This window comes from Malaclemys terrapin, chromosome 3 (genome assembly GCF_027887155.1).
Source record: "Malaclemys terrapin pileata isolate rMalTer1 chromosome 3, rMalTer1.hap1, whole genome shotgun sequence".
NCBI classification, from domain to species: Eukaryota; Metazoa; Chordata; order Testudines; family Emydidae; genus Malaclemys; species Malaclemys terrapin.
The window spans coordinates 126,243,390-126,258,352 of NC_071507.1; the positions used below are offsets into that span (position 1 = coordinate 126,243,390).

The following is a 14,963-nucleotide window of genomic DNA, read 5'->3' on the forward strand; positions in this document are numbered from 1 at the left end:
AACAAGAGAGGATTTATTTTTTATTTTATTTTACAAATAAGCACTTTTATCTCAAGAGCAATACAGTTATAGTGATTATACTTGATAAAGGAAATTGAAGAGCTAGAGTTTCAATGTGTCTTTGTGAAACATGTAGTCAGTTTTGCTTTCTTTATTTTAAGGACTATTCCTGGGAGGACCATGGGTATTCCTTGGTTAATCGTCTTTACCCAGATGTGGGGCAGCTGATTGATGAGAAGTTTCATATTGCTTACGATCTGACATACAATACAATGGCCATGCACAAAGATGTGGATACCTCCATGCTTAGACGTGCAATTTGGAATTATATCCACTGTATGTTTGGAATAAGGTTGGTCCTGTCATCTTCCTTATACAAAACAATTAGATTTGATAGTATCTCACTATTTTTTTTCCTGATGGAAAGAAAGCCATTTATTATGCTATCAATGATACATTTCATTGCCATGATAGCAATACAGGAGCAAGATTCTACTTAAGTGGGTGAGAGATGCATATTTCTAGAAAGTAAGTCTCTGTTCACAGCTGGAATAACTAATTGTGTACAGTAGTTTGAAACATAATTTCTAAGTGAAATACTAGGATTGTGGGACAGGAAAATGAAAGTCTTTTCCTTTCACTTTTGAACAGATACGATGATTATGACTATGGTGAAATTAATCAGTTGTTGGATCGCAGTTTTAAAGTTTACATCAAAACTGTGGTTTGCACTCCTGAAAAAACCACAAAAAGAATGTATGATAGCTTCTGGAGGCAGTTCAAACACTCTGAGAAGGTACTGTCTGCATGTATTCGGAGTAGCTCAGTAGATTTGGTAGTAATGCTAGTAGCCGTAGTGTGCTACAATAATAGTGTTAAATGCTATGATAATCAGAGAATCGTGCTTCAGTTATGAAATTATTTAGATCTTACTTCTGTTGGATAAATATCATACTGAATTTGTTGAATACACTTTCCAATAAGCATAACTTTTTCCTTGTCTACTAAATATGCTGGCTAACAGACAAAGCAAGTTATTTGCTGGTCAATATGCAAGCTTTCTTGTTATGTAGAGGGAAATAGATAAGTTGCTAAACTACTTATCGATACACACAATTTAATTAACAAAGATTCTTCTCTCTAGGGCCAGTTGAGGAAATCAAGGCCATTGTACATCATGACAAGGGGCCCCCTGTGGCCTATCCCTTATGGTCCATGCCCCAGAAGGCAGTGTTATGGGAGGCGCTTTTGCCCTAGGAACAGCAGCCCCCCACCTCCCTCCCAAAAGTACTTATTCCTAAAGCAGATAAACCCCAGCTGCTATGTGACTCAGGTTCCCTGTGGCCTTCTCCAGGCACAAAGTTCTCTCTTATGATAGTGCTGGGAGGTGTTTCCCCTAAGCAGCAGATCTTGGGGATAGCACCCATTGATGTTTATGGTGCCAGCACTATTTCAGGCTGTCTGCAGGCTCACAGACATCAGTTACACGCAGTTGATGTCTTCAAGCTTTTGTTTACGACTATGGAGCCAATAAATCTTTTTTTTAAATAAAAGCTTACATTTTGTTGTATTACGGTAACTCTGTGATCTGGGGCCCTATGCCTATAATGCCTGTGCCATAGGCCTGGTCTACACCTAACACCTGGGTCTACCTCCCTACCTCGCTCAGTACTGTGAATAATTTCATGCCCTGGGTGATGTAGTTAGGTCAACCTAACCCCAACTGTAGACACAGCTAAGTTGATGGAAGAACTATCCTGTCAACCTAGATATCACCTCTCGGAGAAATGGATTTGCCGCAGCGATGGAAAAACCCCTTCTGTTGCTGTAGTGTCTATACGACAGTGGCATTGGTGTAGCTGTGCTGCTGCACTACTTGTAGTGTAGACATACCTTTAATCTGCCCTTCTCTTATCAAAAGAGAGTGATGTCTGATAGTATCAGACCCACCACACCACCTGCTTCTCTCACCCCACTCCATGCCTGCCCTTTAGCTTCCCTAAGATCCTTTGAAAATGTTTAAAAGTTGCCCTGCACCTGTAGCATTTGCTGGAACCTTTCCCCTCCTACAGGTTCTGTGGCAGGGAGAGCGCGATCTCTGTGTGTAACTTTACTTTTGTTTTTTGTTTTTTAAAGGTTCATGTTAATTTGCTTCTTGTAGAAGCTCGGATGCAAGCTGAACTACTTTATGCTCTGAGAGCTATTACTCATTATATGACCTGATACCTTTGACTGACTAACGACGATGGAATGTTCAGCAGATACAGCCTATAGCGTGACCCTACTAAGCACCAGGACCAATGGTCACTAGAAATTAAGAGACTTTGCCATAACTTCTTTAGTTTCAGCTATTTCATTGTTGGAATATCGCTGTTGCCACTGAGCAGTGACTGTGTGGCAGTTGAAAGGATAGAGTTGTGTCAAAGTGCTGCCTGTTCACAGTATTGGGCTTTAGACAGCATAGGAAACCATAACTTGTGGCAATACAGCAGATGGTAAATACATAAATCTTGTATTAAGTTAAATACAACGGGAGCTGGAGCATAAGAAGCCAAAAAAAAAAAAAAAAGTGCACCTTGATGACTCCTGCTTTTGATACATAAGAATAATTATAGAAAACCGGGATGCTGCTATTTGTGCTGGTGGAATGAACTGAGACTGGCTGTTCCAGTTAAGCTATAAGTGAAAGTGAGCACTGCTATATTCTGAGCCTACATTGGGTGTGGTTTTAAAGAAAACATGCCCCTTTGTTTAGCATCTTTTTAAAAATCAGAACTAATCTTCCTCAGGCCATACTGACAATTTTGAAGGTAACAGATTTCTCTTACTGTAGTTTCGCCTTAAAGAAAAACATGTTGTAGAACAATGTGTTCAGAATTCTTTGGTGAAATCCAAAGCGCAATGGTCTTCCTGTAGGGAGGGGATGGGGAAATTCACTCCTGAAAGCTATTGAGATAAGTGTAAAACTACACGAATTGCCCCTTAATCTGCCTTCTAAGGATGAACATTTTCTGTCACTGATGCCCATTCCTTTGTTGGCCTGCATTATTTTTGTTTCTAGGAGCTAGCTAAGGTGTGGGAATGTTACACTGACTGTTTGGCAGTCCAGAGTAATGATGTTGCAGCTGCTTAAGTAACTAAGCTGAAAAACTTCTATTTTTTAGTAAATCAAAACATTAAAATGATAATGTTCAATATACAGTTGGTTTCAGAGAATACATGAAACACTTTTATATGAGTGTGAATTGCTTTTGAAATCTGTCAGTATTACTGATATTTTTAAATAAAGGATAGCAACTTTTTTATCTGTTCTTTATTTTACACCAGCAGTCTTACTGCTTTAAACTTCACTAAAGGATCAAAACCGTTGAGAGGCACAGCTGAGCAAACCTACTATATAACTTGTGAAGCTGACAGAACCTCCCTATTAATTATTCAGTAGGTCAGATTAAGAGGGGTGATGATTAGTTTTAGGGGGGAAAATATAAAGCTCACCCAGTAAACATTTTATCTTTAGCCAGCACTACCTTCTCTTGCTTGCTCAAGCCCATTCTTTGTTCCCTCCCTAGACTAGATGATCATAATAGGCCCTTGTGGCCTTAATCTATATACAATTGCTGTAGTGTGTATCTATTGAAAAAGAGCCAGACACTAAAAGAAAATAGTTCAGTTACTAGCCAAAGAAATGGTTTGATATTATAGAGGTGTTGCACATACATGCTTATTCTCTGATTTATCCCATTAACAATCTGCTTCATTTATTTCTACCTCTGAACCTTATTTGTGAACAGCTTAATTAAATGCTACTTGAATTTCAGTTGAAAACTAAAGCCCATTTTGGTGGAGTAGGAACATTCTAGAAATAGCTTAGATACTACAGCCCCAAAAGCTAAAATATTATCTAAAATGGTGTGGGGGAGAGATTAATAAACTGTCACAAAATTGTAACTAACAGGAAGCATCTGCTATTTCCTCTCAACAGGATTTTGATGTTCCAAAACCATATAGTAAGAACTTGGCTTTAAAGGGCAATTCCTAAAACTTAGCTTTGTTTAACTGTATCTAACTCCAGGCAGCAATAAAGACAAAGGGGATATTCCTGCTCTGAAAATTGAGTTACAGTGGTGCTCAGAGAGCTGTACTCTTCCTTTTGCCAACAGAGGCCAGCAGTGTTGGGTGGGGGGCTGTCGCTCCTATATCCTCAATGTCCTTGTACCTCTGAGTGAGGGTGCAGTGGGCAGGGCAACCCCAACTGCCATATATGGACAACACAAAGAAAGCTATTTACCTTACAGTAACTAATTCTTTAAGTCCCTGTCCCTACATATTCCACAGTTGGTGGTTTGCAAACAGTGACCTAGATCACAGGAGGTGAGTGATAGGAGTCTGCCTAAACAATGAATGGGAGGCAGCCTTACCAAATTAGCATCAAATTTTGAGTGATGCTGGGTAACATATGTGCTGAACTCCTCTCCCCATCAGGTGGCTGCCCTATGTGTCTCTAGTATTGAATCATGAAGCTAAAGAAGTTCCCTTAACTCTTAAGAGTGAGCTGTCATGCTCCTTAGTAGGTCTAAGTTGGCTATTTCACATTGACTAACTGGATTTCCAATGTATGAAATGGCAGTGTTAACATGGCCTGACTTTTTGCCCCATGCTGGTAAACTACAAGTAATATGGGGGATACTATATATATAGAGAGAGAGAGAGAGCCTAGTTCTAGTTAGGTACAAAAAGGATCCTGAGAACATCTAGGTGGTGAAGCTTGGAATGTGGCTTTGGGGAAAAACACAGGCAGGTGCATTACTTGGTTAAGATGGATACTACCTTTGGCAAGAACTTCAGGTGAGGTGTCAAGGTTATTCTGTGGACTTGAAGGGTGAATATACAGTAGGCTTGGGGCTAATAGGTCAAAAATGCATCAGCCAGCTCTTTGACTCTGCCCTCCCCTGGAGCAAACTGTTTTGCATTTGTTTATGGTGGTGGCAAACACTCCTATGGTTGGATGACCCCCACCTGATGAATGTCTTGGATAAGTGTCCTGTTCTGACCACACATGGAATAACTCCACGCTACAGTTTCCAGGACCCAGTGGTGCACAGTGATGTTTTTACAGACCCCATGAAAATAAAATAGTTGCCAAATGGAGAGGCTATTACAAGGAAGATCCAACAGAAATTGTACACCTTTCCTGACCAAGGAGTCAGATCTGCTGCCTTGAGTATGATGAGGGATGGTAGAAGCAGGTGATTGCCTGCTCTGAAATTGTCTGACAACGTTCTAGGCCTTTGGTTGTTGGAGCAGCTAATGAAAGGTCCAGGGCTGGTGTGTATAAAGTTGCCCAAAGCCCTTAGAAGGCATTTGACAATGGTAGTCATTCTTTGATGTTAGTGCCAAAGAACCCACGTCTGCCAAAGCGAGTTAAAATTCCCTTATCAGTGGGCATTGCAAGATGTCCAGGAGTCCCCCATCCCCCCCCACACTTCTGGAATCTCCAGGGTATCCGCCATCCTACGCAGCAAGTCCTGGAACACTTTGTGATTATTTGGGGTTGAGACAGAGAAAGGACATCACAGCCTCCTCCAGGGATGATGATGGTGTGGTCCACAACCTGTGAGCAGGTTGTTTGGTTCAGAGTGGGGCAAATTAGGCTAGCTATAATGCCTCTTTGTGAGGTGGTGGTGAAGGGGAATTAGCCTTTGATTAGGATGCAGATGCTGGCCTTCTAGTCTGATGAATTTCCCCACAGTGCCCAAGACCACCACAGGTGTTGACAGAAATATGGAGCAGGTAGCCCTGGGGTTGGATACTAGAGAATAGTATCCCTCTTCGAGCTCTTAGGTCTGGGGTAATAAAAAAGCAGCCCTCAACTCCCCTCGGGTATATACTGACGTGGATTGAAGTAGCGACTTCTCCCTACCCTTGCTGTCTGTGTCAGAGAAGGAGCAGTTTGGGGTGGAGAAGTGAGAGCACCCTGAGACTGTGCTCTCATTGATACTGCAGATGTGCTCAGTACCAGAGGTGGTACCTTCACTACCAACAGCAGCAGCAAGTCTGGTACCATAAACACAATGAGGCCCTTTAACACCGTGTAGGATTTTAGTACCAAGTAAGTTAGCACTAGTCAGGCAACTAGATGACATTGGTACTGGGGATATCTGTACAGGGTGGGCTTCAGTACCAAGCCATTCCTGAATAGGTGCCAGAGCAACCCCTTCCTTGAGCTACTCTTTTCTACTGAGATTTGAGAGGATTTTTGACTGCTTGAGGATGGACCCATTGTGGGGGTCCATAAGGAAATGAGTGTGGCATACAAGGTTGGTTCCACCATGCTTGGTGATCTACAAGGTTCTCCCTACATGACGACAAAGGTGAATGTGGGAGAACCCCCCCAGAAATTGAGGAGATGGATTGGGACTCCACATCCTCCCATGAGTGGGGGAAAGTGTCAGTGAGGACAGAAGAGACTCCTGTGCCATGGAATGGCCACTCAGAGACTGAGGTTTCAGTACTGAGAGGAGTTCTGTATCAGACAATTGGTATCAGATGAATTGGAGTCCCCAAAGGTCCCGCAAACATCGGAACTCTTGTGGTACTGAAAAAGATGCTGTAGCCAAGGTCACAGTAGCTGGAGCTGACGGCACCAACAATGATTGGCACCTGACAACACCTGCAGTAGGACTGTCTCCTCGGTACCAAGAGTACAGCTTGTACAGGCACCCCTAACTGAGCTGCTTGCATTGGTACCAATGGCTGGGTTAAGGTGCGTGATGGCACCAATGTCTGCGTAGAGTGCTTTGGCGTCGATGGAAGGGCTGATCCCACTGGTACCTTGTGCTTGCCCTCCTTACCGGTAGAGGATAGAGGTGCCCTATCAGAGGCACGCTTTCTTTCCTTTGAGTGCCAGGACTTCATGGGCCCGCTGGCACTGGAGGAAGCATCCTTGGCCTCAACTGTACCCTTGGAGAACAGGGACCTCAATGGTGACCTATCTTTTTTGGAGCTGGCTCCTTAGAGATCGAGTCCATGCTCCTCTTTTTAGAAGTTCTGCCAGCATGTTCCAAAGACTTACCTTTCTTAGAGGAAGCATGCCCCAACATTGATGGGGTGCTGGATCTGTCTGGGAACAGATGTACAGGAGCACTGTCTCCTGCCCTGGCTCAGAGGGCAGTTGCAAGGAACATTCCATGGCCAACAGTCTTGGCTTTCGGTCCTTCTTCTTCCTACATGGAAGAAAGACTTCTGGGAGATGAGGGACTCTCTCAGCAACAGACATACTTTCAGTGCCCATCACTTGCCTCTCTTGCCAAGAAGCTATACTGGTAACGTTTCAAGCCTGACAAACCAGGCATATCCTGCCAGGAGAAGAAAAGTCTCCTGGGGGAAAGAAGTCCTCTCAGCTAAACTATTACTAAACACTATCGAGTAACCTGCAACTATAAACTAACAAACTTTGAAGAAAGATAAAAGGCAGAGTATGCAAGTGGTCTGTCTCAGGCTGAAGCAGTAGAGAAGGTACTGAGGGTGGTTTGCCCGTGCACACCTATATAGCCTCTGCTTCTGTCACAAGGAGGCATAAGGCACGTGCGCAGGCTGAATGGACCACTGCCAACTAGAAATCTCTGATTCAGAGCTAGAGAGGCACCTGAACTGGAGCACCCTTAGGGATGCTACTCAAGGAACAACAAACAGCAGTTCCTTTCTGCTGTAACCAAAAAAACCTAACTTCGCTTAACTACAACTGTTTACACAACACTGGGGAAAATGCATGAGTGAAGGGCAATGAGAAGGAACTGAGGGCCACTCATTATGCCCCCAGCTGGAGGCACTCAGACACATGGTAGATACACAGTTCCCAGTGGACACTGCTGGCCGAAAGTATCCAAACAAGTACCCAGGATGCATTGCACCAACAGTGGACTATATAACACAACCACACACAATCAGCTATTCCAGCTCTAGTCTGGCATTGATCCAATGGATCAGGGGCAGCCTTCTCTCCCCCTTTCTGCTGTGCATGACTAGTCCTATAATACTGAATTCTTCCTCTATTATTTCAAGGACAGAGCCAGGACTAGTCATGCATAACAGAAAGAGGGAGAAAGAAGGCTGCTCCTGATCCATTAGACTTGTGCCCAAACCAGAGCTGGAGAAAGCTGAGAGAGTTGATCACCAACTTCCCTGTGATAAGGATAAAGCACATCATCCCTCCAGCAGAGAGGAAAAATAATCCCCAGCCAAGAATGGGGAAGGTAGAGAGAGACTATCTCCCAGCAGCTTAGAGTAGGAGGCTAGAGTTGCCCCTCTCATCAATGAAGAGGGAAATCCCCAGGAGTGTGTAGAGCGGAGGGAAAGAGATGAGTTCCCCTTTTTGTGAAAAGGAGACAAATTCCATCTTACCATTTAAAAAAAATTCAAGCTCTTGTGCTTCATTTAAGAGCACCTTGTGAAAAGAACAAACTCCAAAAGTAACATTGCAGCACATTCTCAGCTAGCATTTGCTATGGAATTTTATGCACGAGCCCAAGTCTGTAGATAAACGTAGTGTACTACAGAACAATCTTCTTATAATGCATAGCTCCTTGGTGCCAGAGATTTCCCATGTGCCCATTGCTGGGGGGCAGGGGCAGGGGAATCTAACAACTATAAGAAGTAAGTTTGGCAAACTATTCAAATAGTCTTTTTTCAGCTGTAAACAAACTTTTCCACCAAAGAAACCCCCAACATAATTTAATTACTAGAAAAGCCACATTACATCAATTACTTGATATTTTTTAAGCAGAGGTTTAAAGTGACATTATACAAATACTAATTTTCTCAAAAGATGGTATTCAGTCTAGCTGTGAGATAAATTAATTTTATTCATTTTCCCCATAATGTCCAACATGCTTGCCAATGAAAATGTATAGGTAGCATCAGCAATCGTTAAATATACAATCTACATACAAAAATAATCAATCAGCACTTAATGGAGTTGTTTTCAATATATTAATAGCAAACCCTGTTTGCATTTACTACTACTATTTTAAAACAGCTGAAATATTCTGTGGTTTGTAGTAACAGTTTTGCAGCCACCAGGTTAAAATGAAGTAATAGTTATAGGCTGAAGGAAGGAATGGCGGCTTTGAATTCTGTTGAGAAGCTTCTGTGCTACAGGCTTGAACTCTGTTTCCCAATAGAGTTTGTGATAGTCCCTTAAATCGCTGTCGAAATTGTAATCCAATGCTAGTTCCTCATCTGTAACAGGGAAAAAATGTCAACAACGCTGAAGAATTAAAAACCCCTGTGTATTATCACTAAGGCATGTACAATTTTTACCTGTTCTACATTCATAGTTTACAAATAACTTTGAGTTAAACTAAAAACCACTGTCTGAAGAGCTTATTCTAATGGAAAAACATGAATGCATTTGGGCTCAGAAAAATGAGTTAAAAAAAAAAAGAAAGAAAGAAACATTGTTGGGGGTCTATATCACCTCTCAATGGCTTCACAATAGTTGTCTACAAATAACAGGTTTTTTTCCCCCTAAGTGCCAGCTTGGGAATTCGAAGTCAAGCTATGCTTGTTCTGGTTTGATCATCATCAACAGTAAGAGATTCTACAATTAAATGTAATTAACAAAGTTGTAGATGTACAAGCAAGGAGGTAATCCAGTTCATTCCCTTATGACTGTTTTGGCTCTTCCATAAATCACTCACTGGTAATCTGGTTTGTTGTTTTCTCCAATTCTATCCAACAATATCCCTGATCCACCAATAGGAGGCTGGACTGATCAATACAGCATTTAAGCCTGTCCACCCTACAGACACGTCCAAAGCAAGAAAGTATCAGAGGGGTAGCCGTGTTAGTCTGAATCTGTCAGACTCCAAAGAGAAACTGCTGAGCTCCAGTTCATTTGCAAATTTGACACCATCAGATCAGGATTAAACAAAGACTGTGAATGGCTATCCAACTACAGAAACAGTTTCTCCTCCCTTGGTGTTCACACCTCAACTGCTAGCAGAGCACCTCACCCTCCCTGATTGAACTAACCTCGTTATCTCCACACTGATATATACCTGCCTCTAGAGATTTCCATTACTTGCATCTGAAGAAGTGAGGTTCTTACCCACGAAAGCTTATGCTCCCAATACTTCTGTTAGTCTCAAAGGTGCCACAGGACCCTCTGTTGCTTTTTACAAAGCAAGAAAGAACAGAAAAGTAGACTAGAGAAGATTAGACAGATGGTCTTCAAATGTTGTTTCCTAAGGGGAGATTGGAGGAAAGTAAGATAGTTTTCTTCTCCTATGACAAACAGGATTACTGGTGAGTAATCAAGCTTATGTTCCTCTTCTCCCATTTTACCCAGCAACAGCCTTGACCATCTGATGTGGCAAGTAAGGGGGAAAAAAAACACCTAGGGCAGGCTTACAGTGGAACTCAAAGGAACATGCTTCAGAATTTGGAATCCACTACAGGTGCCAAGCACAACTGATGGTTGTGGACAAATGTCTGAAAAGACTGAGGTTCCCCTCAACATGACAGTTTTGGCTGAGTCAGCTCAGAAGAGGCCCCAAGGCAGAGCTACTTGGAATCCACATTTTGGCAAATCCAGCAATTACCTCAGGGAACAGGTATCAGAGGGGTAGCCATGTTAGTCTGGATCTGTAAAAAGCAACAAGGAGTCCTATGGCACCTCATAGACTAACAGATGTATTGGAGCATAAGCTTTCGTGGGTGAATGCCCACTTCGTCAGACGCATGTAGTGGAAATTTCCAGAGGCAGGTATAAATATGCAGGCAAGAATCAGTCTAGAGATAATAAGGTTAGTTCAATCAGGGAGGATGAGGCCCTCTTCTAGCAGTTGAGGTGTGAACACCAAGGGAGGAGAAACTGCTTTTGTAGTTGGCTAGCCATTCAGAGTCTTTGTTTAATCCTGAGCTGATGGGGTCAAATTTGCAAATGAACTGAAGCTCAGTGGTTTCTCTTTGAAGTCTGCTCCTGAAGTTTTTTTGCTGCAGGATGGCTACCTTTAAATCTGCTATTGTGCGTCTAGGGAGGTTGAAGTGTTCTCCTACAGGTTTTTGTATATTGCCATTCCTAATATCTGACTTGTGTCCATTTATCCTTTTACGTAGGGATTGTACAGTTTGGCCAATGTACATATTAGAGGAGCATTGCTGGCACATGATGGCGTATTTTACATTAGTGTATGTGGGAACAGGTGGTAGATCCCATCCCCATGCGAAGCAAGTGTCCTTCTCTTTTTACTTTTATTCTTTGAGCATGTAGTGGAGGGGAATTGATTCCAACTCTGACAGGATCTCAGCCATTTCCTCTATAGCAATGGAAGCCTCTAGGCCATCAGAGAGAATTGAATGAGATCCTGGGTGGAAGTTTCCAAAGGCCATATTCTGAAATGGAGCTCTGCCCAAGCATGGGTGAGGGGGTTTCTGAGAAGGGCAGAGGGCTGTGGATGTCACACAGGGTTAAGTCATAGTTTAAGGCAAAGAGAGCTTGGAATGCCTGAAATACCAGCACACTGAAATTGGCATTCCAAGGCAGGGGGCTGCAAGTCCCCCATACTGAGATGCCTAACTGAACATCACAGCCTGCAACGCTAGCAAATGTGGTTATGAGGGTGGAGATGAAAGGATGGGAGAAGCTGAACCCTACCAAAAGTAGTGGGGGAAAGCTACCTCCAAAGCAGGGACTTCCAAAGCTTAATAGAAAGGAAGAGCAATTAGTCCGAGGAGAAGCGTTGTCTCTGCAGCAAGAAGCTCTGCAACGGATGGAGATGAAAGCAAAGCCAGGACCTCAGATCCAAACAAGCAGCAACATCGCCAAAGAAGCTCAAAATGAGTCTGACCACAAAGAGGCTCAGGGAGCAGACTCTGGAAAGGACAGAGAAGGGATTCTGATGTCTGTTCTCCGAGAGAAATGCATTACCTAGCCCAGAGAGTTAATTTATATATGAAAACACTATCTCTGACAAAAGACCGGTATCTACTGAATAGGTAGAAATTACACTTATGGTCCATAACATGTTGAAGGAATGGGTAAAGGCCCAGGCTGAGGGGTCCTGGATCAAAAGGTCATTGCAGTATATTGTATATACACACACAACTGCAGCAAGTAGGCTATGAAAGTCTTGGAAAGGACAGGAGGCAGAGACTAGACCAAAGAGAATAGTGCAGACCTGGAGCTGAAGAGTCTCCACAGGGATGCAGTTTACAATGATGGGCTATATGAATGGGGATCCTCTGTGGAAGTACAGTAACTCCTCACTTAAAGTCATCCCAGTTAACGTTGTTACGTTGCTGATCAATTAGAGAACATGCTCATTTAAAGTTGTGCAATGCTCCCTTATAACGTTGTTTGGCAGCTGCCTGCTTTGACCACTGCTTGCAGAAAGAAGAGCCCGTTGGAGCTAGCTGGTGGGGGCTTGGAACCAAGGTGGGCCAGAAGCCCCCCTAAGTTCTCTGCGTGGCAGCTGCCCAGCAGGCTATCAATTGCCAGGCAGTTCATCTGTCCCTCCCCCCACTGCCGTGTGCTGCTCCTGTCCTGTCTTGGAGCTGCTACCGGGAGCCTCTTGCTTGCTGTGCAGACAGGCAGGGAAGAAGGGTGCTAATGTCAGGGTATCCTCCTCCCCCTGCTCCTGAACCTCATCTCCACAGAGTGGGAGGGGGACACACAACAGGACTCAGGACAGAGGTTACTGGCAGCAGCTGCTGTCTCAACTTGCTGATCTATTTAAAAAAGGCAGTGTACTTAGAGTGGGGTCAAAGTATTTAAAGGGGCAATGCACATCTTTCTCTCACAAAGGTGTGTGTCTCTCTCTCTCTCTGCCATTCTGTCTCCCCTCCCTCCATTTGTGCTGCCTTGTAGAGTGTAAAGCTACATTAACAATGTGTTAACCCTTGAGGGCTCAGCCGAGTGCTAGTTCATCATTTATCAGTAAGGCATTCCCTGGGAAATATCCCACCCTCTGACTTCACCACCTCAGCCAAGCTTCACAATCATCATTGCTGTGTACAGTATTAAATTGTTTTTTTTTTTTTAATTTAAACTGTGTATGTGTAGATATATAAAATATAGTCTTTTGTCTGGCAAAAAAAATTCCCTGGAACCTAACCCCCCGCCCCCCCATTTACATTATTTTTTATGGGGAAATTGGATTCACTTAACATGGTTTTGCTTAAAGTAGCATTTTTTCAGGAACATAACTACAACATTAAGCGAGAAGGCACTGTATGTATCCAGGTACAAATCATGTAGTCGGAAATGGTCTAATCTCCCAACTCCCTTCTCAATGTGGAAATCAGGGGGTATCTCCTGCACTACAGAGCACATGGATGCCATTCCAGGAGTGAGACCAACACACTGCTTCTGCATGGTGTGGTGGAACCCAGCACTACAGCATAGAGTGCAGGCTATGTGCCATGAGAAGAGGGGGCAGGAGTGACCTGTGAGAGGATGCCCACAGGAGAGGAGGCCAATACTAGGCCCTAGTGGAATGTAAGTGTATTTAGACCCCCCTACTGCCCCCGTGTAAATGAGGTAGGGGACAATTGGGTTGACACATTAAAACCCACGGAAGAGAAAGGAGGAAAAATTGTGATGTGATAATGGGAACCAAGCTGTCCAATATCACAAGGTACACAGCTGCAGACAAGCCCCAGGTCTGCTGTTCCTTCAGGAACTCCTGCAATGGAGTAACTGAAGAAACTATGCAGAGTGAGGAAGTGCCAGGCTGAAGAGCCCTGCAGAGGCAATTAGTAGAGCAAGTGGGAAGAGGGTCTCGGGGGCAGCAAAAAAAAGCACCTGTCCCTGAGAGAAGAGGTTAGTCACTGGATGGACTATGACAGAGCCGCTGGAAAGGGGAGGAGAGCTGCTTCTGCAACTCAGAGTGCAAGGGTCTAAAAAGGGGCAGAAAAAAGGAATGGCTTTCCTTGCTGCTGTCCTTCCTGACTCTCCTCTCTGCAGACTTTTTATTTCCCACTCTCCTTGGTCTACGTTATTATATGCATCTTCTTGCTAGAGATGGTTAGTGAGGCTAGTGAACTGCAGCAATCACCTTGCTCCAACTCACAGGAGTTCAACAAACGAGGGGAAAGGGCTGGCCTGCCGCTTAGGTACAGTCTATTAATTGACTGAAGTTTCCTCCTACTTCCTGACTGGTAGAACCTTAATGCTGATAATCAAGGTGTATAATGGCAGGAGACGGTTGCAGGCCAATATTAACTCACTGTTGTCACTACCAAAATTCGATTACTCCAAACACACACCAGAAGCAGATCTGGTGCGTAAGAGTGCCATTTGTACAGTCACTCTTCTTATCATAAATTTGAGGAAGATTAACTTTCCAGTTAAATTTTGATTTAAATAAGCATCCTTACATGCTACAACTAAAATTGTAATTGCAGAAGGACACCCGACTGATGGCAGATGAACAAGCTAATGGGAGTAATCATGTATGGTATCAACATCTTAATAGCTGGAGGAAGAAAATGTTAAATGAAAAGGAAAAACCCAGTAGCACTAAGAACGATCCAAAACGAAGATGCAGACACCACTGGACGGCAGACCATTCAGGAATGATTGTGACTGACTAGTACGTTTGCGCTTTTGTTGGAGAAATGCTAAGAGGTGCACTATTGATTGTGCAATGAGTATTTTTAGACAGATGCCTTATCTTATCATGCAGTACAGTGCGAGCTATCATTGCACAGTACGGAAAAATAAAGCAAATAAATTACTTAGTAACTTTGCAGTAAACACAAACCACCACTTCTCACAGTCTAGAAATGCCCACAGCAGACTGTGGGGCATCTCACTTAGCAGGTCTTCCCAACTACCAGCCAATCCTGGCCATAACAATATACAACTTTTCAAGAAATTAAAAAAAATTGTAAATCAAAATTAACCAAAACGTTTGCCTCACTTTCTTTTGGATTTTTTTTCTGTGTGTTTTTAAGGCAAT

General features: G+C 43.3%; 2 protein-coding genes across 9 annotated transcripts in view; one reads left to right on the forward strand and one right to left on the reverse strand.

Annotated features, from left to right (window-relative positions):
* SESN1 (sestrin 1) overlaps nucleotides 1-14,868 on the forward strand; it is a 127,555-nt gene extending 112,687 nt beyond the window's left edge. For 2 of the 7 annotated variants that reach the window (XM_054021739.1, XM_054021742.1), the window contains 3 exons: nucleotides 162-352; nucleotides 652-796; nucleotides 14,407-14,866. In XM_054021739.1, the coding sequence (XP_053877714.1) occupies nucleotides 162-352; nucleotides 652-796; nucleotides 14,407-14,595 (525 nt within the window). In that variant the 3' untranslated portion in view covers nucleotides 14,596-14,866. Of the gene's footprint in view, nucleotides 1-161; nucleotides 353-651; nucleotides 797-2,136; nucleotides 3,302-14,406 lie in introns of those variants that run through there. The other 5 variants (XM_054021741.1, XM_054021744.1, XM_054021743.1 and 2 more) reach the window with 4 other exon arrangements.
* The window catches only part of ARMC2 (armadillo repeat containing 2), a 111,198-nt gene continuing 104,948 nt past the window's right edge, over nucleotides 8,714-14,963 (reverse strand). For both annotated transcript variants that reach the window (XM_054021738.1, XM_054021737.1), the window contains one exon: nucleotides 8,714-9,237. In XM_054021738.1, the coding sequence (XP_053877713.1) occupies nucleotides 9,080-9,237 (158 nt within the window). In that variant the 3' untranslated portion in view covers nucleotides 8,714-9,079. The remainder of the gene's footprint in view (nucleotides 9,238-14,963) is intronic.